This window comes from Ovis aries, chromosome 3, assembly GCF_016772045.2.
Source record: "Ovis aries strain OAR_USU_Benz2616 breed Rambouillet chromosome 3, ARS-UI_Ramb_v3.0, whole genome shotgun sequence".
Classification (NCBI taxonomy): domain Eukaryota; kingdom Metazoa; phylum Chordata; class Mammalia; order Artiodactyla; family Bovidae; genus Ovis; species Ovis aries.
The window spans coordinates 187,702,411-187,727,302 of NC_056056.1; the positions used below are offsets into that span (position 1 = coordinate 187,702,411).

Below are 24,892 nucleotides of genomic sequence, written 5' to 3' on the forward strand. Positions count from 1 at the left end.
AGCAGGGCATAAAGAGAACCCAGAAAATTGGTATTTACTAGGTCTGAGACAGGGACTTTCCTGATGGTCCAGTCGCTAAGATTCTGCACTCCCAACACAGGGGGCCTGTGTTCTAGCCCTGGTCAGGGAACTAGATTTTGCCTCAACTAAGGTGCTTCAACTAAGATGAATCTAAGGTGCCTTAGATGCCTCAACTAAGACCCAGCACAGCTAGATAAGTAAGTACAAAAAAGTTTTAAATAAAACGTCAGAGACACATTCAATAGGCATCTCAACTAAAACACATCATAGAGCTCTTGATTTCTCTCTTCAGTCTCCTCAGTTCCTGTAAACGGTATCACCATTCATCCAACTGCTCAAAATCTAACATGTTTCCTTGAGACTTTGACTCAAGGCCCCATATCAAATCCATCAGGGAGTCTTGTTAGCGCTGCCTTCAAAATATATCCCAAATCCAACCATACCAGCATCTCCACTGTTAGGTCAATCCAAGTCACTACCATCTCATTTGGAGCACTCACTACATCAGCTTCCAAACTGGTCTCCTGGCTCCCACTCTTACACCAAGCTCGCCAAACAGCAGTCAGTGATCTTTCAAAAGTACAAATCACGTTACCTCACTTCCTGTTCAAAACCTACCAATGTGATCCCAAACTTACAATAAAATCCAAGCCAAATGCCTATAAGCCTTTACCAGATCAGGTCATTATGTATCTTCTGACATCTTTTACTTCTCCACTTTACTCACTTTAGCTCCAGCCACATTGGTCTCCTTTTCGTTTCTTGGTCATACCCATAACCTCATTGTACTTTTGAGCTTCTGTACTTTCAGCTCCCTATACCAACAAGGCTCTTCCCAGAGATGCTCAAACATCACTTCCTCAAGGAGTTCTCTCCTGACTATCCGATCTTGTCTTGCCCTAGACCGTAAAGTGTCTGCCTGCAATGCAGGAGACCCAGGTTCAATTCCTGGGTCGGGAAGATCCCCTGGAGAAGGAAATGGCAATCCACTCCCACTCTTGCCTGGAAAATCCCATGGACGGAGGAGCCTGATAGGCTACAGTCCATGGGGTCATAAAGAATAGGACACAACTGAGCGACTTCACTTTCACTTTCAGCCTCTATTCCCCCAATCTATTATTCTCAAGACCCTATTTTATTTTTCTTCATAGCATCTGACATTGTTTACCTATTTATAATCTGATTTCCTACCAAGAATGTAAACTTCATGAGATGAAGGACCTGTTTTTATTATTATTCATTTATTTATCTTTGGCTGCACTGGGTCTTCAGTGTTGGGCAGGCTTTTCTCTAGTTGCAGCGAAGGAAGGCTTCTCATTGCGGTGGCTTCTCCTGTTGTGGAGCACAGACTTCATGGTCTTCGGGTTTCAGTCATTGCGGCACTTGGGCTCAGTAGTTGCGACTCCCAGACTCTAGAGCACAGGCTCAGTAGCTGTGCACTGGTGCACTGGTTTACTTGCTCTGCTGCATGTGCGATCTTCCCTAACCAGGGATCAAACCCTTTTGTCCTGCATTGGTAGGTGGATTCTTAACCAATGGATCACCAGGGAAGTCTGAAGGGCCATGCTACATTCCAGTATCTAGAAGGCTACCCAGCACACAGTAGGAGTTAAGTATTTGCAGAATGAATAACTGAACGAATGATTAAAAAGTGTTAAGACTATTAAGTGCTATGATGATGCATTAAGGGATTTACCGTTTATCTCAAAGCAATGAAAAATCTTTTGTATATTTTGAACATGGGAGTGGCAAGTTAAGATTCGCTTTTTGCACACTTCACTCTCGCTATTGTGAAAATCCAATGTAGGAGAGCAAGAGACAAAATAGAGACCAGCAAAGAAACTATGGCAAATGGGAGATATGGTGGCCTAAACTGGACAGTGAGAAGTATCAATACTAGAAATATTACAGAAAATAGCACGGATAAGACAAGACGAATGACTGGCAACGCTCCCTCCACAGAGGTTTTTTGACTCTTGAGAGTTCCTGCTCGGTGTTCCCACCCCCTTACTGTATTCACGATTCTATTAACAGCACCTACCACTGCACAGTACTCCTACCTAGTCTACCCACAACTAGACTTTTCCACTAGATTCCTCCAAGGCAAGAACGGTATCGGGCAGCCCTAAAATCTCTCTTGAATGAAGGTCACCTCAGTACACCTATTGAATGAAGGTCAACCCCCTTTAGTGACATAGCTAGCCCTGGAATTCAGAGCTGTACCTTGTTTCAGGCCATTTGTGGGCCTCTCTTAAATTTCGGGAAAATCTGTGGTTAAGCATCACCCAACAAATACTCCGAGAACCAGCAATCAGAGAGAGACTCGTGCCGCTGGCCCTGAGAGAGACTACCGGAAAGCGCAGGTCACGGAGAAGGTGGGGAAGTCAGTCCCCGGCGCCCCGAGGACCAGAAAGAGAAACTGACTGCCAGGAACTAGGCGACACTCCGCGCAGGGGGCACACCTAAGTCCATGGTTTCCTACTACTAGACGGGCCAATGACCGGCACGGAGGACGTACTTGAATCCCCAGGGTGGCTCTGGCTCCGCCACCGCAGCCGCCATCATGCGCCCGTATTCCGCCCGCTTACAGCCCCCAAAGCCCGGAGGCGACGCGGCAGACACTCACGCGGGCTTAGTCTCGGAGCGCCAGTGACAGGAGACACAGCGGTGGAAAAGGCACGAAGGGTCCTGGCTCGCGTCTGCAAAGCCAACCACGCAGGGAGCGAGGGGGCGGCCATGTTGGCCAAGACGGCAAGCCGGAGAGGACAAGCGCGGCTCCGGGTCAAGGGGCGGGCTTGAGGCCCTACTGCGCAGGCTGGCGAGCCTTGCCCCGCCCCCTGGGCGGGAGAAACAGGAAGCACGTGGGCCTCGGAATGCAAAGCCGGACTCAACTAACTGTGCAAGAAAATACTCTCCACGTAGAAAAAGGAATGGAAAGAAAACAAAAAGATTTTATGAAAAATCTAAGCTGTCAGTCCAAAGACAGTTGTAAAGAAGGGCCATAGAGGATGGGAGAAATGTGGCTTATTGGAGGGTGGAATCTCATATGGTCTGGGAGTCTGGCAGTCTACGCTAAGGCCCTGCTTCTTTGCTGTTGCTGCTTTTCTGCACTTTCTTGAATTAAAGGAGGTCTTCAGCTAGTGCAAGTGATGTGCTTAAAGGAGAGAGGCAGTATCCAATAATAAGTAAAAGGATGGCCTCTTGATCCGGACTAGTTGAGTTCAGTTCAGTCTCTCCTTCGTGTGCAATTCATTGCGACCCCGTGGGCTGCAGCATGCCAGGCTTCCCTGTTCATCACCAACTCCCGGAGTTTACTTAAACTCATGTCTATTGAGTGGGTGAGCCATCCAACCATCTCATCCACTGTCCTCCCCTTCTCCTCCTGCCTTCAATCTTTCCCAGCACCAGGGTATTTTCAAATGAGTCAGTTCTTTGCATCAGGTGGCCAAAGTAATGAAGTTTCAGCTTCAGCATCAGCCCTTCCAATGCATATTCAGGACTGATTTCCTTTAGGATGGACTGGTTGGATCACCTTGCTGTCCAAGGGATTCTCAAGAGTCTTCTCCAACACCACAGTTCAAAACCACCAGTTCTTCAGTGCTCACCTTTCTTTATAGTCCAACTCTCACATCCATACATGACTACTGGAAAAACCATACCTTTGACTAGATGGACCTTTGTTGGCAAAGAAATGTCTCTGCCTTTTAATATGCTGTATAGGTTGGTCATAACTTTTCTTCCAAGGAGCAAGGAGTTTTTAATTTCATGGCTGCAGTCACCATCTGGAGTGATTTTTGGAGCCCAGAAAAATAAAGTCTCTCACTGTTTCCACTGTTTTCCCATCTATTTGCCATGAAGTGATGGGACTAGATGCCAGGATCTTAGTTTTTTGAATGTTGAGTTTTAACTCAACTTTTTCACTCTCCTTTTTCACTATCATCAAGAGGCTCTTAAGTTCTTCACTTTATGCCATAAGGGTGGTGTCATCTGCATATCTCAGGTTATTGGTATTTCTCCCTGCAATCTTGATTCCAGCTTGTGCTTCCTCCAGCCCAGCGTTTCTCATGATGTACTCTGCATATAAGTTAAATAAGCAGGGTGACAATATACAGCCTTGATGTGCTCCTTTCCAGACTTGGAACCAGTTTGTTGTTCCATATCCAGTTCTAACTGTTGCTTCTTTACCTGTATGCAGATTTCCTAGGAGGTAGGTCAGGGGGTCTGGTATTCCCATCTCTTTCAGAATTTTCCACAGTTTGTTGTGAGACACACAGTCAAAGGCTTTGGTGGAGTCAATAAAGCAGAAATAGATGTTTCTCTGGAACTCTCTTGCTTTTCTGATGATCCAGCAGATGTTGGCAATTTGATCTCTGGTTCTTCTGCCTCTTCTAAAACCAGCTTGAACATCTGGAAGTTCATGGTTCACGTATTGCTGAAGCCTGGCTTGGAGAATTTTGAGCATTACTTTGCTAGCATTTGAGATGAGTGCAATCGTTCAGTAGTTTGAGCATTCCTTGGCATTGCCTTTCTTTGGAATTGGAATGAAAACTGACCTCTTTCAGTCCTGTGGTCACTGCTGAGTTTTCCAAATTAGCTGGCATATTGAGTGCACTGCTTTCACAGCATCATCTTTTAGGATTCAAAATAGCTCTACTGGAATTCCATCACCTCCACTAGCTTTGTTCGTAGTGATGCTTCCTAAGGCCCACTTGACTTTGCATTCCAGGATGTCTGGCTCTAGGTGAGTGTTCACGCCATCATGATTATCTGGGTTGTGAAGATCTTTTCTGTGTAGTTCTTCTGTGTATTTCTTGTTAATACCTCTTTTTAATATCTTCTGCTTGTTAGGTCCATACCATTTCTGTCCTTTATTGTGCTCATCTTTGCATGAAAAGTTCCCTTGGTATCTCTAATTTTCTTGAAGCGATCTGGAGTCTTTCCCATTCCATTGTTTTCCCCTATTTCTTTGCATTGGTCTCTGAGGAAGGCTTTCTTATCTCTCTTTGCTATTCTTTGGAACTCTGCATTCAAATGGGTATATCTTTCCTTTTCTCCTTTTAATTTCACTTTCTTTTCATATTTATGTGTAAGGCCTCTTCAGACAACTGTTTTGCCTTTTTGCATTTGTTTTTCTTGGGGATGGTCTTATCACTGCCTTCTGTACAATGTCACAGACCTCCATCCATAGTTCTTCAGGCACTCTATCAGATCTAATCCCTTGAATCTATTTGTCACTTCCACTGTATAATCATAAGGGAATTGATGTAGGTCATACCCTGAATGGTCTAGTGGTTTTCCCTACTTTCTTCAATATAAGTCTGAATTTATCAATAAGGAGTTCATGATCTGAGTCACAGTCAGATCCCAGTCTTGTTTTTTTCTGACTGTATATAGCTTCTCCATCTTTGGCTGCAAAGAATATAATCAGTCTGACTTCAGTATTGACCATCTGGTGATGTCCATGTGTAGAGTCTTCTCTTGTGTTGTGGAAGAGGGTTGAGTTTAAAACTTGACCTCACCATCTTTAGAATGTGTGATCCTATTCCATCATATATCTGGGTGTAATATTAGCATATTGATCTCCTGTACCATTTAGGCTTTGAAAATTAGAAAGTGGAAAAGTTAGTCCCTCAGTCCTGTCCCGCTCTTTGAGACCCCCATGGACTGTAGCCTGCCAGGCTCCTCTGCCCATGGAATTCTGTAGGCAAGAATTCTGGAGTGGGTGACCCTTCCCTTCTTTAGAGGATCTTCCGAACCCAGGTATTGAACCTGGGTCTCCTGCATTGAACACAGATTCTTTATGGCCTGAACCACTAAGAAAGCTCCTATAGGGTTCAACTATAATCAATGATTCTGTTAGCTTGTGTGTAGATCAGGTTAGAATTACAAAAAGGCAGAACTCATCAGACCTAGAAAATGATGGTAATCCTTAAAGGAGCTCTCTTATTTTCTACCCTAGGATGGATTAACATACAACCCTTAATAAAATTATCCTCTATTTTTTCAGCTGATATGCTGCTGCTGCTAAATTGCTTCAGTTGTGTCCGTCTCTGTGTGACCCAGTAGACGGCAGCCCACCAGGCTCCCCCGTCCCTGGGATTCTCCAGGCAAGAACACTGGAGTGGGTTGCCATTTCCTTCTGCAATGCATGAAAGTAAAAAGTCAAAGTGAAATCGCTCAGTCATGTCCGACTCTTAGCGACCCCATGGACCGCAGCCTACCAGGCTCCTCCGCCCATGGGATTTTCCAGGCAAGAGTACTGGAATGGGGTGCCATTGCCTTCTCTTAAAGTAGATGATTATAATAAGAACAACTGGAGACAAATAGAACTGCGCCTTGTTAAGCATGCCAGGTAGAGCAGGTGTGCAGGTGTCCTATTGTATTCTACCTGTGAACATTCAGTGTGCTATGGGCATCCATAAGCATGCAGCATGATAATAACAAGTATTTGTAGTAATCACCTTCCTCATCTTTTCTGGCCTATCATCCCATTATTGTTCCAAAGTGCAAGTATGGTGTGTTAGATGTGTTCGTTTCCTAGGGCTGCTATAACAAAGAACCAGAAACTGGGTGACTTAAAACAACAGACATTTATTCTTTCACAGTTCTGAAACTAGAAGTCCAAAATCCAGGTGTTGGCAAGAGATAGTTCCTTCTGGAGGGTCTGATGGAGAATCTGTTTATGCCTCTCTGTCTCTATCCTAGTTTCTGATGGTTGCTGGCAATTTCTGGCATTCCTTGGTTTGTAGACACGACTCTAATCTTTGTCTCCATCTTCATGTGTTATTCTCCCGTCCTCCATTTTTAAGACTTAAAGAATGGCCTTTAAGTCAGTTGGATGTGGGATTTGAGTCCAGGTTCTGTTTCTTTGTGATTTTGGGCAACTCCACCTAAACTCACTGAGCTTCAGTTTCAGAGAAAATGGAAACAGTATCATCTTCCTGAAAACCATTGTGATTAGGTGAGTAATGTTTTCAAAGCCATAATATAAAAGGTGGCCATTCAAATTAAGCTTAGTGTCAATGCAGCAACCACTTTTTCTCTCAATTTTGTATATTTTAGTAGAATAAAGTGCAAGGCCTATCTCATAGACATTTAGGGACAAATGAGAATGAATCCTATGGTTTTTCCTGTGGTCATGTATGGATGTGAGAGTTGGACTGTGAAGAAGGCTGAGCACTGAAGAATTGATGCTTTTGAACTGTGGTGTTGGAGAAGACTTTTGAGAGTCTCTTGGACTGCGAGGAGATCCAACCAGTCCATTTTGAAGATCAGCCCTGGGATTTCTTTGGAAGGAATGATGCTAAAGCTGAAGCTACAGTACTTTGGCCACCTCATGCGAAGAGTTGACTCATTGGAAAAGACTCTGATGCTGGGAGGGATTGAGGGCAGGAGGAGAAAGGGATGACCAAGGATGAGATGGCTGGATGGCATCACGGACTCGATGGACGTGAGTCTGAGTGAACTCCGGGAGACGGTGATGGACAAGGAGGCCTGGTGTGCTGTGATTCATGGGGTCGCAAAGAGTCGGACATGACTGAGCAACTGAACTGAACTGAACTGAATTGAACTGAATATAAATGTATTAACATGGAAAATTGTCCACAATATTCAGTGAAGTTTTTTTTCTTTTTTTTTTTTGAAGTTTTTTTTAAAATGCAGGTTATAAGGCATTTGTAGATCATATTATTACTCTTGTGTAAAATATGTTTAATACACAATACAATTTCTGGAATGGTAAACAGTAAACTGTAACAGCGGTCAGTGTAAGACTCATGAAGAAGTAACTTTCTATTCTTCTGTACTTAAATCTTTACACAAAAATGCTGATTTCAAAAAACATGAGAGTACAGTATTTTTTAAAACCAGTAAAAGCTTCACCTTTATTTTCATTTTAAAAAAACATGGTGAGTCTTTGATTTATATCTTCCAGCTCTTTATCACATGAATACTTACAATTTGTACTAGGCACATCAAAATTTTGGTAAGCTTACCCTTCAATAAAATAGAAAAGTGTTGTCACAAGCATTGTCTCCTTTGAATTAGCTGACGTCATTCCCCTTTCACAGATAAGAAAACAGAGTTAAACCTCTAGATTCTACTTTTAAAAAGAACTGAGACTCAAACCCACCTCTGATTCCAAGTTGCATACTCTTTTTATTCCACCTCCTTGATAGCTTGCCCTACACAGCACTGATGCAGACAGGGGTCACTCTATACAAGGAAACAGAAATTCACTGAGTAGTATAACCTTCCAGGCATACTCCAAGTAGGAATAATTATTGCTTAACAACATGAAGAGATGCCTCTCATGTCTATTTGTACCTACTTATGGAAGACAGAAGGCTAAAATATTTTCCTTGAACTTTTGGTTTCCTGGAATGAAGGAATGTCATATTTAAGAAGTTTGGAAATAAATGTTCTAATTGGGATATATTGCATCCAGTCATCAGCAAATGATGTATGCTTTACCATCAACTGTTCCTAATCTGACCTCTTCGCCCTTTCTCTTCTGCCACTTTGCTCGAGGCTACTCTTTGCTCTCATATGTGTATGTGACTGTGTGTGTGAGCACGCATGCATGCTCAGTCGTGTCCAGCTCTCTGCGACCCCATGGACTTTAGCCGACCAGGCTCCTCTGTCCATGGGATTTCCCAGGCAAGAATACTGGAGTGGGTTGCCAATTCCTTCTCCAGGGGATCTTGCTGATCCAGGGATTGAACCTACATCTCCTGCATTGGCAGGATTCTTTACCACTGAGCCACTTGGGAAGCCCCAAGTCTTTTTTTCTCCTCTCAGTTATTATAATAGTTTCCTAGCTGCCCCCTGGGCTCTGCTGCTACTCTTTCCTCCCTACAGTCTAGTCTCCACCCAGCAACTGAGTGAGGGTTTTAGTGTCTAAGTCAGATCAAGGCATGTCTGTCCCCATATCACTTAGAATAAAATCCAGAGTCCTTACAAGTGTGATCTGCTTCTCCTGTTTGCTGGCTCCTTCCCTGACTGTCTCCCATCAGTCTTCTCCCTGCTCATTCTGCCTCTGTTACTATATCTCGAACACATCAACTCCATTCCCAGATCAGGCCCTTGGCATCTGCAGATTCCAATGTCTAGAACACTCTTTCCCAGATACCTGCATTGATGATCTCTCTCCATTCACATTTCTGGTAAATTGCCCCTTCTCTCTGAGGCCTTCCTTAACCACCTCATATAAAATAGTATCTCCTTTTCCTTTACACCACCCCTGACATTTATTTAAATATGCATGTACAATATATGCAGGTATTTATTGTCCATCTTCCACCATTAAGAGGAAAACTCCCTGAGAGTATGGACTTTGTTCTTTTTACTGCTGGACTGGCAAGGCATAGAACAAGGCCTTTCAAGTAACAAGCATTTAACAATCATGTGTGAATGAATCAAGCTTCCCTTTACACTTTTAAGCATTCTTTTTGCTTCTGTCCTCTAGAAGCATAGAGGAAAAATTATTTTTCCTTCCCTAGAGTGGTTTTAATTCACCCCAGCTTTTAGGTAAAGATAGTTTTTATACATATTTTTCTTACTGCAAATGCTAAATAGATGTTAATCATTATTACAAGGGATTGTGATATGGGTTAAAATCATAAGTAAAGCTAACACTCAAACAAGTCCCCAGGGGATCCCACCACGGTCCTCAGTGCAGAGAGCAAGCAGCTTGGGATGAGGTGAGAGCCTGGATAGGGAGGAAGAGAACCAGGCTCAGTTTTGCTTATGTGTCCTGAATTGAAACTGGTTTTGTATTAATAAATACAACTAAAACTTCTGTAGTCCTTTGCACCCCCTTGCCCTCCCCACCTCCAACCCATAGCAGTCAAAACCCATTTTACACTTTTAAATGCTAGAATTACTCTTATCAAACACAATTTGTTTTCAAGTTGAACTTTAAGGGTGACTTTATTACCCTTTCCTCCCACTTTTATTGTTGAATAATAAATAAAAGATTAAGCTAAATTTTCCCATTTTCCCTGAAATACAGGTAGGCTTTTTTTCTGTCCATAATCATGGCACTAGGATGTTTTGACCCAGGAGATGGTTTTCATTCAATGTGGGGTGGGGGAGGGGAGAAAAAAATTCCCATGATAAACTTATTAAAAAAACATATTTTTGTTTTCTTTTTATCTTACAGGCCAGTCTCATCTCACCCGGCCAGTTCAGAGGATGCTAATATAAACCTTGCCCACCTCTCTCAGCCTGTCTTTCTTACTCAGACAGTTTCCAAGCAGCTCCCTGATGGAGATACAATCTTCTGTTTCCAGGATGAATTGTGCCACAGCTGTCCCTCCTGGCAGATGACCCTTCATTCTCTCTCTCTTGACACTGTCCAGGACAACTCCTCGGATGTCTTTAGGGTTTCCTGGCACACCAAAGATGATACACAGGCCAAGACAGTCCTCTCCTATCATGTTACAGAATTCTTCCAGCTTGTCAAACCTACTTTTCTTGCTGGAAGGCTTTTCCGCCTTGGAATCTGGGTTGGAGGGGTCAGATTCCACAGGAGGAAGAGAAGCCATCTGCAGTGTCTGCACGGCCAGTTGAAGCTGTATTTGTTTATCAGATCCCCAGAAGGTCCAAACCCAATCTGCCCCGAACAGGAAGGCTTGGTGCTTGGTCATCTTGGTGGTGGTGAGCCACTTGTCAGCTCCTTTCTCTTGGCAGAAAGTGACAAAGTGGATTAAGAAGATCTCATTGAGAGTGTTTGGATCTGGGCACAGATTGCTCAGTGTGTCTTCAAATCCAAGATAGGCCTTCAGTTTCTGAGCTGCGTGGATGATAGCTCCACTGACCACCTCACAGACGCTGAGAACCTCTTTGTCCTTTGGAGCCAGCTGTTGTGATGGTTTCTGCCCCATTTCCCTGCACACGCTCAACACTACTTCTAGAAATTGAGCACGTGAACTGTTCTTTTTCAGAGTAAAAATTTTGCAGTGAAGTCACATCTGTGAATGTAGTCCCAGTTTTCGAACTCTACAAGTAAGCATATATACACACAGCTAAACAAACATGTTAGACCTTCCTGTTTGCCAACTGGGTGTGTTGTACTCATATCGAGTCCTGCTGGTTTATTAAGTCAGAGATACTAGCTTTCACAAAAAATCATCTGTCTTCTAGTTATATTCACCTAACTTTAAATATTCGGTAACCTCTTCTGAGACAAGTATCCTTTTTTCAAGTTTTAGTTTTATTAAAAAATACTATTTAATTCCTTAAAGAAACATATGTATATAACTAACTCCTTTCTACAACTAACTTCCTCAAACTTGTAGGTAAGTCATTTCCGTTTGCTTTTCCGATACCCCTTTGCCATGATTCCTCATCCCCCAAGCTCAGCTGCCTGTGTTTCCTTTCATGAGAAAGTTTCTCAAGTAAAGGTCTTAAATTTTCATCTGTTGATACAGGCTATGCATGCTCAGTGGCTTCAGTCATGTCCGACTCTTTTTAACCCTATGGACTGTAGCCTTCCAGGCTCCCTTGTCCATGGGATTCTCCAGGCAACAGTACTGGAGTGGGTTGCTGTGCCCTCCTCCAGGGGATCTTCCCAACTCAGGGACTGAACCCATCTCTCTTACCTCTCCTGCTTTGCAGGGGGTTCTTTACTGCTGAGCCACCGGGGAAGCCCTGATACAGGTTATAGACCCCCCTCAAACAAATTTCTGAGAGTTTGTAAGCTGTAAAGAGTTGGTGTTACTATTCTTTGGATCCAAAATAAAGGCAATTTGGTTATTCCCAGAAAAGGAAAACAAAGTAACACACAATAAAAATATGAGGCATTTATCAATTGACTTTATTTCTTTTCATATGGTAATACCAGCAGTGTAAATATCTTGTAAAAAGAATATATACCATCAAAAAAATTTAACCTTATCACATATCATCAGTGAGGTTACATTGTCCTGAATAAGGAATATTTGGCATCTGTAACAGTCTCCTGGTATTTTTAACCAGGATTGAATAACAAATGGTTTTTCAAATGATGACATATGTTCACATTAAAATAAAACACAAATACAGCAAGAGTTCAATACAGTTACCAAATAGTGCATGATAGGGAGCAAAAATATTATTAGCATTAAGTCATTTTAATTATGAATAAATAGTAATTTAGTATCACAGGGTTCCTTGATAAGAAACTTGGAAACTTGCTAACTTGAAAGGTCATGCCACTGACATTCAAATATAGTTTATTAGGCAAGTCTTCGGACATATATTGAACTGCCCACCCTGCATTAATTTTTGAAAACCTGCCTTTACCACCACTGACTATCATAAGTAATGAGACAGTAGTGAACAAAAAATCAGATATTTTTCTGATACCTCTAGAAAATAATAAACACAATAACAGTTTTTATTGCAGCTTTTAATTTTCCTGATAAAGAATATTTGGGCCCTGTGCTACAGAAAAACATGAACTGCATTTTATCATCACACTATAGCCATTATGAAACTAATTTTGCAGTCTTTGAGTTACTGAAATCTGAGACAAAATGTTCAAACAAGTATTCAGCTTTTTTAAAAAAATCCATTTGCTGATAGTCTGAGAAATGTGCAATTAATAACATTAGGCAGACTGTTAGTATTTTGATGCAATGATATGTTTAGCAAAGAGGAAGATAAGAAGCTTAATACTGTAAAGGGTTTTGTTTTGGTTTCTTCAGAAATTATTTCTACAAATTTTGGGGGAGTTTCTTGAATGTACTCAAGTTAATAGCACTTAAAATGTCCCTCAGGTTCTTCCTTATGAGTTAAGAGGATCCAAGACTAAGGCTGAAATTCTAAAAAGCTGTTCAATAATTTTGTGGGGTGTCATCAAAGAAGGGATATTTCACATATGTTAATTTAGTCTGAATGATCAGCATCATTAGAATTCAGTTTGTGGGAAAGAAAGATCATTGGACCTCTCCAAGAAACAGCTGGTATACAAAAATTTTGATCATTGTATTTTTTTCACGTGATCTTTTTACCATCTTCCTTATGTTACAAAATAAAAGTTCTATTTTCTATGTACTAAGTATATACATATATTTTAGAAAAATATATAAAAATAGGACAATAAGAGGCAAGTGGAGGTGTGGCTGGCATATAGTGGGCACACTGAATGCCTAAGAAATTCCACAATTTGATTTCAAAAGCATGTAACATCCTGCTTCAAGGGCCGCAGTGCTATCACATCGACGTGACAAAAATCATTCACATACTGGTCACTGCTTCCCAAATCCTCCATGCTGTGAATGTGGATGGAAAGACTATGGTAAAATACTCATATTAAATGCAACACTTTAAATATAATATATCACAGATTTTTTTTTTACATTAAATAGAGGAGAAACAATTATACTCTCATTCACCAGTGTCTCAATTGTCATGGCAACTTTAGAATCAGCACCTAGTCCCTGCTTTCCATCTCCACTTCCACATGAGAAGTGGGAATGATAAACAATACACAGTCTGTGGCTTGCTGTAGATACTGTGAGTGTCTGAGGAATAAAGTGGAACAAAGATGAAGGGCTCCCAGCTCTCATCCAGGTGCTATGGTCAGACGTTCGAGTCTTCATCGGTGATGCTGGCACTGGGGGAACGGGCAGCAAAATCTTTAAACATGTCATCTTCCTTTAACATGTGCTGGAAGACAAGGAGGTGGGAGTCACACACACCAGGCACCTTGAGCTCTCCACTATACAGGCAGTCCCCCTTGGGGTGACTGTCAAGCTTATTCTTAGAACATTTGAAATTCATTTTACAACTTACAGTTAGGTTGTTGATGCCCTCAGAGAATGCACCTATCTGTCTCACTGTCCCTTCTGAGTCTTCCATCTGCAATGAACACACCACGACATGACATTCATTTGCACAATTTCAAGAAAAATGCAGCAAAATGAACACAAGTCTAAGAAGAAACAACGCAAGTGGCACTGAATGGGGTGGGAGCAACAGAATACTTCCGAAGCCATCTCCTCCTACGACTGTAACTGGACATTAAAAACAAGAAGAAAAACACTTTGCTGGCACATTGAGCCCAAAGCTCTGATGTTGACAATGGCACCAAAGAATATTCATTTGAAAGCAATACTCAGATGCGTGACCTGATACTGAAAAGGCTAAGGAGTAAGAGGTGTCCATTCCTGACTTGTTTTAGTATGTAGATTTCCTTAATACTGAGATAGGCATAACACAGGTAAATAGTACAAGCTTTGAAGCCAGCTTGGCATCCCAGCAATTCTACCAGCTCTTCTGTCTGAAGTTACTAAACCATTCTGTGCTTCAGTTTCCTTATCTCTAAAATGGGAATAACAATGCTCCCTATGTTTTAGGATACCCTGAACATTAATACATGTAATGTGCTTAGGATAGTACCTGGGATATAGCAAACAATCTGTAAGTGCTTGCTATTATCTTACTATTATCTTTATTATTAGGTATTTGAGGAAAACATCTTTAGTTAGTAGACAGCACACAAAGTTTTAACGTAGTGTTTTAATAGTGAAAGAACTTTGAAACAGGCCTATGGTGTTAGGTTTACCTGCTCTAATCGGTCCAGGTCATCCTCATCATACAGGCGTACATCCAAACCAGGCTTAAATCCTTTCTTAGATGTCCCTCCTGATGCCTGTCCCAACTCCATCGGACAAACATATTCCTCCCCATCTTCCTGTTTCTTCTTTCTCAGGTTCCCAAAATTGCTGAAGGTAAGCTTCTTTGGCTTTAAAAGAAAAACAAGAACAGCCAGGGACTTGATAAAATTCACATGACAGAGGACCAGTAACACATATAATTTAAGTATTCACACCACCAAGAAATGCAATTTGATGACTGAGTGGGTATAAGGAAAACAAAGACATCTCAAGCATATGATTAACACCCAAATATGATAAATGATCCTCATTATGAATCTCAGAAAATTAAGCTTGTTCTCCTTATTCACATCACTAGCTGGGTAGTCACTGTGAAAAGCAAAGAGCCTTAATTGTGACTGACCTTAATGCAATGAGATTTCTCAGGGCTGAATCCAATTTTCCAAGGTCAAAAAGAGGAAAGAGCCGTTACTGTATTTTCTTTTTGAGTGAGACTATGATTATCCATACCAGTAACTGCCAAAAGAAGCCCTCATTTTCAGAGAGAAAACTTTAAGAGAAGAAAAAAGTCCATCTTTTCACTGGATAGCACCTGAGACTGTATTTCAAGGAGATGCTGATGTTGAGAATTTATATAGAACAGACTCTTTCAGAGGTTTCAAATCTGACACTTTTTTTTTTTAAGGGAGAAGGGGAGCTAAAGAGAAAGTATTGAGTGGGTAGGGGGAGTGTTTTTTTTTTTTCTTTTCTTTTAAAAGGGGTTCATGGAGGAGCCATGTTTGTGGAGGAACTGATAAACCCAATCTTCACATTAATTTAATTGATATAACAGACTCAGAAGAGTTCACAGAAGAGTGATTTAAAAAATAAAAAGTGATCTGAACTTGGTATGATCCATGAATCCAGGTAAATCTGAAGATTTCTACTCTGTGCTGGTCTACCTTGAATCACTGCTTGAGTATCCTTTCCTAACTTGCAAGTCTGGTTATTTATGAGAAAAAAAAATCCTCCTCTTATGCTTGATTTATCCACAGGATAACAGCAATCAATATTGGACCCAAGACATGGACTTTCCGCATTGGCAAAAAAATCAGTGGTAGATGCCAACATCATATTCTTTACTCCTGTTTACTCTAATAAAATAAGTGATTTGAGCAAAGATCCCTCCAGAAGGAAGCCTTCAAAAATCCATTTTCCTAACTACTCTTGAAGAATCATTTACCTTCAACCCATTCACAAAACTTAGAAAACCTAAGAAAATGGGATAGCCAGGTAAGAGCCAAGACTGAGTCTTTGCTATAGGCAATTATAAAATGGTGGGAGCTTGAACCAACCTTCACTTTGGCGGTCGCGGTTAGAAGCACATAATCTGGTAACTCCATGGCGTCCCGCTTCTGGTGCTGGGCCTCTGCACCGATCAGAAGGTTGAAGTGAGTGGCCAGATGTCTTCGCAACAGGGTCTTACTTGGTGGGATGTTCAGTAACTGAGCCATCGTTTCTACGTTAAAACGAGGTTCTAGAACCTACAGGAAAAATTAGGATTGTTGAAGGCACCATGGATCACACATGCTTGGATTGTGCCTTATAGCCTGCAAAGCTCTTTCCTTTAGTTATCTCCAATGACTCTCTTGACAGCCTGGTGAGGACAGACAAACTGTGGACTTTGACCTTCAATTTAAGGATCTTGTCTTTGTTTTGCCTAAGCTAGTGAGAAGCAGGGCTGGTCCTGACACCCAAGCATTACAAAGTTGGGGCTTCTACCTCTGAAGTGGCACCTTTGGGAACCAACTCCTTATGCAACATCAAGGAGCAGCAATGCAATATCCCTCCAGGGGTTTTAAAACATGGTCGTATGCAAGCCGATGGCCAGATGTTATCCAACGTTAGTGAAGACAGTGGAAGAGAAATCAGGTTAAATTCAGTCTAGATTACATGATGACATTAATTTTAAAATATGGGGAAGAATACTCTGAAAGTAAAGATTCACTAGAAATGGTGCAGAAAGGTTCAGTTACATGACTTCAGGATTACGACAAGCAACTGATAAATCTCCTACTCACTAGACTAATGGAAACAAAATGATAGAGAGCCAATTTTAAATGAAAGCAGAGTTTTACCATGAGCCCACCATGGACACCACTGCCTCTGAGGTTGGGGGCATATTCCGCCAGGTCCACAGAGCGCAGCCACTCCATCACTCGGTGATTGGTCCACTGCTGAACTTCTGATGGGGTGATGCTGTTCTATGGGGACAAACAACCACCCAGAGCTTTAGTCACTGACTATGGGGTTCCAAATATAAAACCTGCCTGCCAATTCTAAAGAGCCTGCCTCAGGGGAGGAAGACTCTTTAAGAAGATAGTTTAAATATTTTGTTAAATTTTTCCATCATTTCATTTCTGCAACAGCTGATATCTAGCTGTCCTTTTTATAAGGGTGAGAACTTTCTCTGTCGTATCTGATAAATGTTGTCTAGGTTCCATTGACAACAGTGTGTTATCCAAAATGCCAATTTAGTTTGCAAAGATGGAACTCCAGGTTTTAAGTATGTATACCATGTTATGATAGGATATGGTAGTACTGATGGTCAGACAAATGGAAATGGTGGGGAGATAAGAATATAATGTGAAATAAACTCAGTATTTTAATAAAGTAAAAAAAAAAGTAAAGAACCTGCCTCATGGAGAGGAGTTTAGCATAAAGGTAAAAAGGTTGTTTGCTAACCTGAACTCTCTTTTAACGAATCCATGTCCCAGAGTTTTAAGTTTTTTACATACTAGTAAAGCAGTGTTCCAGGAAAGGAAGTCTTCACAGTGATACTTAACTTTGTGGCTTAAGGAGGCAGAAGTATAAAATGTACCCAAGAAAGGAGGAAGTACAACTAAAACACAGCTCAGTTACACAGGCAGACCCGTCGTGGGGGAAAGGAAGGGATGCGTGTGCGCTCAGTTGTGTCCAGCTCTTTGCGACCCCATGAACTGTAGCCCACCGGGCCCCTCTGTCCATGGAATTCTCCAGGCAAGAATACTGGAGTGGGTTGCCATTTCCTCCTCTAGGGTATCTTCCTAACCCAGGGATTGAACCTGGGTCTCCTGCACTGCAGGAAGATTCCTTACTGACTGAGCCACCAGAGGAGCCTAAAGGAAGGGATACAGAAACACAAAGCCTAAGAAGTAAATGAGGCTGGATTTGAGGTTCTGAGGGAGCCAGAAGTTTCCCTTCTATGTAGGCGCTGAGAAGAAAAAAATAGGTCTTAGTTTCTCCACCCAGACTTGTCACACATATGGAAAGGACGGGCTGCGGAAACCTCAGCCTCAGGTGCTACCTCGTCAGAGGGTCGCCTCCGTAAACAGTTTGGCTCAAAGTTATTGATCCTTAGGACTTGGATGGCCCTTTTGATACTGAGATGGTGGAGCACACTCACGACCTTCAAAGACAGTAAGTCATCCTGCAAAACAAAACAAAGAAACTGAGATGGCAGGAGCACCTTCTCAGGAAGATCTCAGAAACTCACCTAAAAGTAGAAGGGCCCCTCAATAGGCCTCAAGGGCTCGTCAGGTTTTTCAAAGTTTTCATTTGGTAACAGAACCCTTTTTCCTGTTCTGAACAAAATTTTCTCCAGGATCCCAATATACAAATAGAAGAGAACCAAAATTCACATTGTTTCAACTGAAGCTGACTTCTACCTATTTATCTCTCTTCTACTGAGGTAAGATGTTAGGCCCAAACAGCTCTGAAACACGCAGTGTGAAAAGCAGTGAAAAAGTGACCTGCTTTGACATGATGTGATAAAGCAGATAACTGAGTCCCAGTGATCTTCACTGATGACTGAGAGCTGGTTCTCTGAGCTGAGGCATATCACAGTTTGCAGGGAAACCAGAAAACTGTTCCTGTTATACCATCCCCCAGCCTCAAGAAATCTCTGGTTCTGGATTACTGTGCTTTATCCAGCAGACAATGTGAACAGTTTGGGAAAAGCTATCTTAATCAATGCAAAGCTTTTGGTGAGAGGTAGAGAGAGAAGAGAAATGAAGACGTTATAAGCACCAACATATATCACCAAACAATTCCTTCAAGGAATAACTTTCACCAATCTGTAACTATAGGGAACTTCTCAAACACACCAATACAAAGTATTTTACAAGAAGGTGATGGGGGAGGCAGTGTCAAGGTTAAGTACCAGTCTACTTCCAAACACACCCAGAAAATATATAAGGAAAATATCCACTTTAGCATACCTTACAGAAAACACATTTCTTTTCTTTTTTTAAAAAAACCCTTTTATTTTGTATTGGGGTATAGCTGATAACAATGTTGCAATAATTTCAGATAGACAGCAAAGGGACTCAGCCATACATATGCATGTATCCATTCTCCCCCGAACTCCTCTCCTATCCCAGCCACAATAACACTGAGCAGAATTCCATGTGCTATATAGTAGGTCTTTGTTGGTTATCCATTTTAAATATAGCAATGTGTACATGTCCATCCCAAACTCCCTAACTGTCCCTTCCCCTCATCCTTCCCCCCGGCAACCATAACTTCAAGAACACATTTCCTATATGGGAAAAATTAACCTATTATAGAGATATTTTAAAAATAAAATGATAAGACAGCTTAAATCCAAGCAAAAATAATTTCCTGAGCTTTTTTCTAGATTAAGTTCTTTTTTTTTAAATGTAACTTTTATTTTATATTGGAGTATAGTTGATTTATATCTTAGTGTCATTAGACTGACTTCTTAAAAGCAGTGCTTGATGGTAAGTTAGAAAGGGCATTTATCATATTTTAATCTAAGACTGAGACACCTATTCAAAATATTTCCACATGGACTATTCTCAACCAACTGAAGTCTGTCAGATTGAAGAGAAAAATCGCAATGCATAATGTTTACAATGTAAATAAAATGTTAATTATTTTAGTTTAAGGGATTTTAAAAGTAGGGAACATTTTCTTTTAAATCAAAACACATGTTTTTGAGGGGAGGATTTTTAAAAAATCCTTTATTTTCAAGTGATTTTAGATTTATAGAAAAGTTGCCAAAGATAGTACAGAGTCCCATACAAATTTTGCTCAGCTTGCTCTAATGTTAACTCTATATGTCATGCTCTATATAACCATGTTAGTCAGCAAAACTAAGAAATTAACACAGACAATAATGAAATTCAATTAGACCCAGGCTTTACTCAGACTTCCCTGGTTTTTCTACTAGTCCCTTTTTCTGATCCAGGATTCAATACAGCACACTACATACAAACAGATGTTTTTATGACTTAGGATTTCTGGGGTTAAATCTAAGGTAATTTATTCTTTCATAGACATGAAAATTATGTTTGCCTTTTGTGATTTTCAGTCTGAATTTGCTCACATTCTCAGGTGAGCAAATTCTCACAGCTCACATTCACACTGTTCTCAGTATGAACATCCTCATATGTAAATAGGCAGGCCAACAGCCACAAATGCACTCTGACTTTCTACTACTTTCTAACAGTGGCAGCATGGGTAAGTTACCTGATTTCTCAGTTTTTTTTGTTTCCTCATCTAAAAGCTGGGGATAACAGAGTGCTACCTCAAGCACTGCTGAGACCTGAGCATTAATTATGAGTAAAGAGTTTAAAAGAGTGCCTGGCACACGGTAAGTGTGCAACATGCCACCCACTGGTGTTATTTCACCTACGGCTTACGTGATGTGCCCACCATGGTTCAAATTTTTGTTTCAGTGATGGAGAAGAAAATGAGCTGGACCCCAGCTTTCTTTGCTATTGAAAAATCCCTAAATAAATCAGCTCTTTGAAACTTTCCACTTATTTTAAAAAGATACTTGTCTGAACTGGAGACCATAGCAAAAATCAACAAAGCCAAAAGCTGGTTCTTTGAAAGGATAAATAAAATTGACAAACCATTAGCCAGACTCATCAAGAAGCAAAGAGAGAAAAATCAAATCAATAAAATTAGAAATGAAAATGGAGAGATCACAACAGACAACACAGAAATACAAAGGATCATAAGAGACTACTATCAGCAGTTGTATGCCAATAAAATGGACAACGTGGAAGAAATGGACAAATTCTTAGAAAAGTACAATTTTCCAAAACTGAACCAGGAAGAAATAGAAAATCTTAACAGACCCATCACAAGCACGGAAATGGAAACTGCAATCAGAAATCTTCCAGCAAACAAAAGCCCAGGTCCAGACTGCTTCACAGCTGAATTCTACCAAAAATTTCGAGAAGAGCTAACACCTATCCTCCTCAAACTCTTCCAGAAAATTGCAGAGGAAGGTAAACTTCCAAACTCATTCTATGAGGCCACCATCACCCTAATACCAAAACCTGACAAAGATGTCACAAAAAAAGAAAACTACAGGCCAATATCACTGATGAACATAGATGCAAAAATCCTCAACAAAATTCTAGCAATCAGAATCCAACAACACATTAAAAAGATCATACACTATGACCAAGTGGGCTTTATCCCAGGGATGCAAGGATTCTTCAATATCCACAAATCAATCAATGTAATTCACCACATTAACAAATTGAAAAATAAAAGCCATATGATTATCTCAATAGATGCAGAGAAGGCCTTTGACAAAATTCAACATCCATTTATGATAAAAACTCTCCAGAAAGCAGGAATAGAAGGAACATACCTCAACATAATAAAAGCTATCTATGACAAACCCACAGCAAACATTATCCTCAATGGTGAAAAATTGAAAGCATTTCCCCTAAAGTCAGGAACAAGACAAGGGTGTCCACTTTCACCGCTACTATTCAACATAGTTCTGGAAGTTTTGGCCACAGCAATCAGAGCAGAAAAGAAATAAAAGGAATCCAAATTGGAAAAGAAGAAGTAAAACTCTCACTGTTTGCAGATGACATGATCCTCTACATGGAAAACCCTAAAGACTCCACCAGAAAATTACTAGAGATCATCAATGAATATAGTAAAGTTGCAGGATATAAAATCAACACACAGAAATCCCTTGCATTCCTATACACGAATAATGAGAAAATAGAAAAAGAAATTAAGGAAACAATTCCATTCACCATTGCAACGAAAAGAATAAAATACTTAGGAATATATCTACCTAAAGAAACTAAAGACCTATATATAGAAAACTATAAAACACTGATGAAAGAAATCAAAGAGGACACTAATAGATGGAGAAATATACCATGTTCATGGATCGGAAGAATCAATATAGTGAAAATGAGTATACTACCCAAAGCAATTTACAAATTCAATGCAATCCCTATCAAGCTACCAGCCACATTTTTCACAGAACTAGAACAAATCATTTCAAGATTTGTATGGAAATACAAAAAACCTCGAATAGCCAAAGCAATCTTGAGAAAGAAGAATGGAACTGGAGGAATCAACTTGCCTGACTTCAGGCTCTACTACAAAGCCACAGTCATCAAGACAGTATGGTACTGGCACAAAGACAGACATATAGATCAATGGAACAAAATAGAAAGTCCAGAGATAAATCCACACACATATGGACACCTTATCTTTGACAAAGGAGGCAAGAATATACAATGGAGTAAAGACAATCTCTTTAACAAGTGGTGCTGGGAAAACTGGTCAACCACTTGTAAAAGAATGAAACTAGATCACTTTCTAACACCGCACACAAAAATAAACTCAAAATGGATTAAAGATCTAAATGTAAGATCAGAAACTATAAAACTCCTAGAGGAGAACATAGGTAAAACACTCTCAAACATAAATCACAGCAGGATCCTCTATGATCCACCTCCCAGAATTCTGGAAATAAAAGCAAAAATAAACAAATGGGATCTAATTAAAATTAAAAGCTTCTGCACAACAAAGGAAAATATAAGCAAGGTGAAAAGACAGCCTTCTGAATGGGAGAAAATAATAGCAAATGAAGCAACTGACAGACAACTAATCTCAAAAATATACAAGCAACTTATGCAGCTCAATTCCAGAAAATAAACGACCCAATCAAAAAATGGGCCAAAGAACTAAATAGACATTTCTCCAAAGAAGACATACGGATGGCTAACAAACACATGAAAAGATGCTCAACATCACTCATTATTAGAGAAATGCAAATCAAAACCACATTGAGGTACCACTTCACACCAGTCAGAATGGCTGCGATCCAAAAAGCTGCAAGCAATAAATGCTGGAGAGGGTGTGGAGAAAGGGAACCCTCCTACACTGTTGGTGGGAATGCAAACTAGTACAGCCACTATGGAGAACAGTGTGGAGATTCCTTAAAAAATTGCAAATAGAACTACCTTATGACCCAGCAATCCCACTTCTGGGCATACACACCGAGGAAACCAGAATTGAAAGAGACACATGTACCCCAATGTTCATCGCAGCACTGTTTATAATAGCCAGGACATGGAAACAACCTAGATGTCCATCAGCAGATGAATGGATAAGAAAGCTGTGGTACATATACACAATGGAGTATTACTCAGCCGTTAAAAAGAATTCATTTGAATCAGTTCTGATGAGATGGATGAAACTGGAGCCAATTATACAGAGTGAAGTAAGCCAGAAAGAAAAACACCAATACAGTATACTAACACATATATATGGAATTTAGGAAGATGGCAATGACGACCCTGTATGCAAGACAGGAAAAAAGACACAGATGTGTATAACGGACTTTTGGACTCAGAGGGAGAGGGAGAGGGAGAGGGTGGGATGATTTGGGAGAATGGCATTCTAACATGTATACTATCATGTAAGAATTGAATCGCCAGTCTATGTCTGACGCAGGGTGCAGCATGCTTGGGGCTGGTGCATGGGGATGACCCAGAGAGATGTTGTGGGGAGGGAGGTGGGAGGGGGGGTTCATGTTTGGGAACGCATGTAAGAATTAAAGATTTTAAAATTTAAAAAAAAAATGTTGAAAATTTAAAAAAAAAAGTCAGAAAAAAAATAAAAAATAAAAAGATACTTGTCTGAATTGAGAGAATATCATTGATATATATACTCTGCAATGTGTTAAACAGAAAGCTAGCAGGAAGCTGCTATATAATACAGGGAGCTCAGCTCAATGCTCTGTGATGACCTAGAGGGGTCGGATGGGGGTGGGAGAGGGAGGTTCAAGACAGAGGGGATACCTGTATACTTACAGCTGAGTCACAGTGTTATACAGTAGGAATTTTACAACATTGTAAAGCAATTATATTCCAATTAAAAAATAAAGCTATTATATAAAAATAAAGGAAAGTTAATATGGATATATGATTCCTATAAAAATTAAGAGAAAAATATACTATAAGACTTTCATATTTAATTTTAAAATTTTGTTCAGAAGTAATTAGAGCAATTTTTAACAGCTTTCACCAAATAAACAGCAAGGTCCAAGTCAATAAAATTAATTAAACAGTCTCCACTGTCTTAAAAAAGAAAGATACTTGTGGTAGTTGGATCCATATCCTAGACCACAAAAAAGCCATTTAAAGTATCTTAGGCAGGACACTCCTAGTACCATGGAGTCTAAAACAAGTTCTCCCACAACCCATCTCTCCCTGCTGTTGTGAAGTAGGGAAAAATTTTTCTATCCACTGGACAGAAGGCTAGAAATACACAAGAGTAAGGAAAGAAGCCGAGTGAAGCCCTACCTTTCCCTGTCTCCTCTTCACTCCAGCAGAACTGGGCTGAAGTGAGAAGGACTAGGGGGTTTCAGGAAATAGTTCTCAAAAGGGGAAGGGAAAAGACAGTTCCAACGGAACCATCAGAAGGGCACCCTTTCCAGTGGTCACTACTAATAGAAGTGTACCACTTAGAAACCACCAGGGCTGCAAAACTCTACTTTCAGTTTTAAATCTTTTTATGGGATGTTATTCTATATCATAAAATGCACCCATTCAGAAGTGTACACGTCAATGTCTACATTGTTGAATATATATAAAGTTTTATGCAGCTTAAGTCAGGGTTTCAAAATTTCCCAAGCCTATTACAAATGCCAAATCCCACAACATCAACTTAGAAAACTCTGCCTGTCCCTCTCCTCAAATTAAAGCAATACCTTCAAAATCTGGTAGAACCATTGTGAAAACACTGTATTTTGCTTACTCAATTTCTGTGTTTTTCAGAGAAAAGCAACTTTAGCCTCCCCAAACCCCAGGAGTGAGTCACTTACAACAGTCATGTAATGAAGCATTCGACCATCTACCCGTCCTTCATCAAACTGGGTCTTGTACTGGGGGAGGCCAATATCATCCAACCATCCTATGGATAGAAATGAGTTCCGTTAAGAAGCCACAGAA

At 40.5% G+C, this 24,892-nt stretch overlaps 3 protein-coding genes across 45 annotated transcripts in view; all 3 read right to left on the reverse strand.

Moving 5' to 3' along the window:
• MRPS35 (mitochondrial ribosomal protein S35) overlaps positions 1 to 2,779 on the reverse strand; it is a 47,036-nt gene extending 44,257 nt beyond the window's left edge. Inside the window, exon 1 of one of the 2 annotated variants that reach the window (XM_012175114.4) lies at positions 2,648 to 2,779. In XM_012175114.4, coding sequence (XP_012030504.2) covers positions 2,648 to 2,759 — 112 coding nt within the window. In that variant the 5' untranslated portion in view covers positions 2,760 to 2,779. Of the gene's footprint in view, positions 1 to 2,539; positions 2,593 to 2,647 lie in introns of those variants that run through there. The other variant, XM_042247351.1, reaches the window with a different exon arrangement.
• Positions 2,780 to 6,592: 3,813 nt separating this feature from the next.
• Positions 6,593 to 11,010, reverse strand: REP15 (RAB15 effector protein). Its single transcript, XM_015094885.4, has one exon. The coding sequence runs from the start codon at positions 10,905 to 10,907 to the stop codon at positions 10,209 to 10,211; it is 699 nt and encodes a 232-aa protein (XP_014950371.2). The 5' UTR covers positions 10,908 to 11,010; the 3' UTR covers positions 6,593 to 10,208.
• An 808-nt stretch (positions 11,011 to 11,818) lies between these two features.
• Positions 11,819 to 24,892, reverse strand: part of PPFIBP1 (PPFIA binding protein 1) — a 206,946-nt gene continuing 193,872 nt past the window's right edge. For 25 of the 42 annotated variants that reach the window (XM_060413285.1, XM_060413278.1, XM_042247361.2 and 22 more), the window contains 7 exons: positions 24,766 to 24,854; positions 17,950 to 18,072; positions 16,742 to 16,867; positions 15,959 to 16,147; positions 14,573 to 14,752; positions 13,801 to 13,866; positions 11,819 to 13,674 (listed from right to left, as the gene is read on the reverse strand). In XM_060413285.1, the coding sequence (XP_060269268.1) occupies positions 13,588 to 13,674; positions 13,801 to 13,866; positions 14,573 to 14,752; positions 15,959 to 16,147; positions 16,742 to 16,867; positions 17,950 to 18,072; positions 24,766 to 24,854 (860 nt within the window). In that variant the 3' untranslated portion in view covers positions 11,819 to 13,587. Of the gene's footprint in view, positions 13,867 to 14,572; positions 14,753 to 15,958; positions 16,148 to 16,741; positions 16,868 to 17,949; positions 18,073 to 24,765; positions 24,855 to 24,892 lie in introns of all 42 variants that reach the window. The other 17 variants (XM_060413265.1, XM_060413279.1, XM_060413275.1 and 14 more) reach the window with 1 other exon arrangement.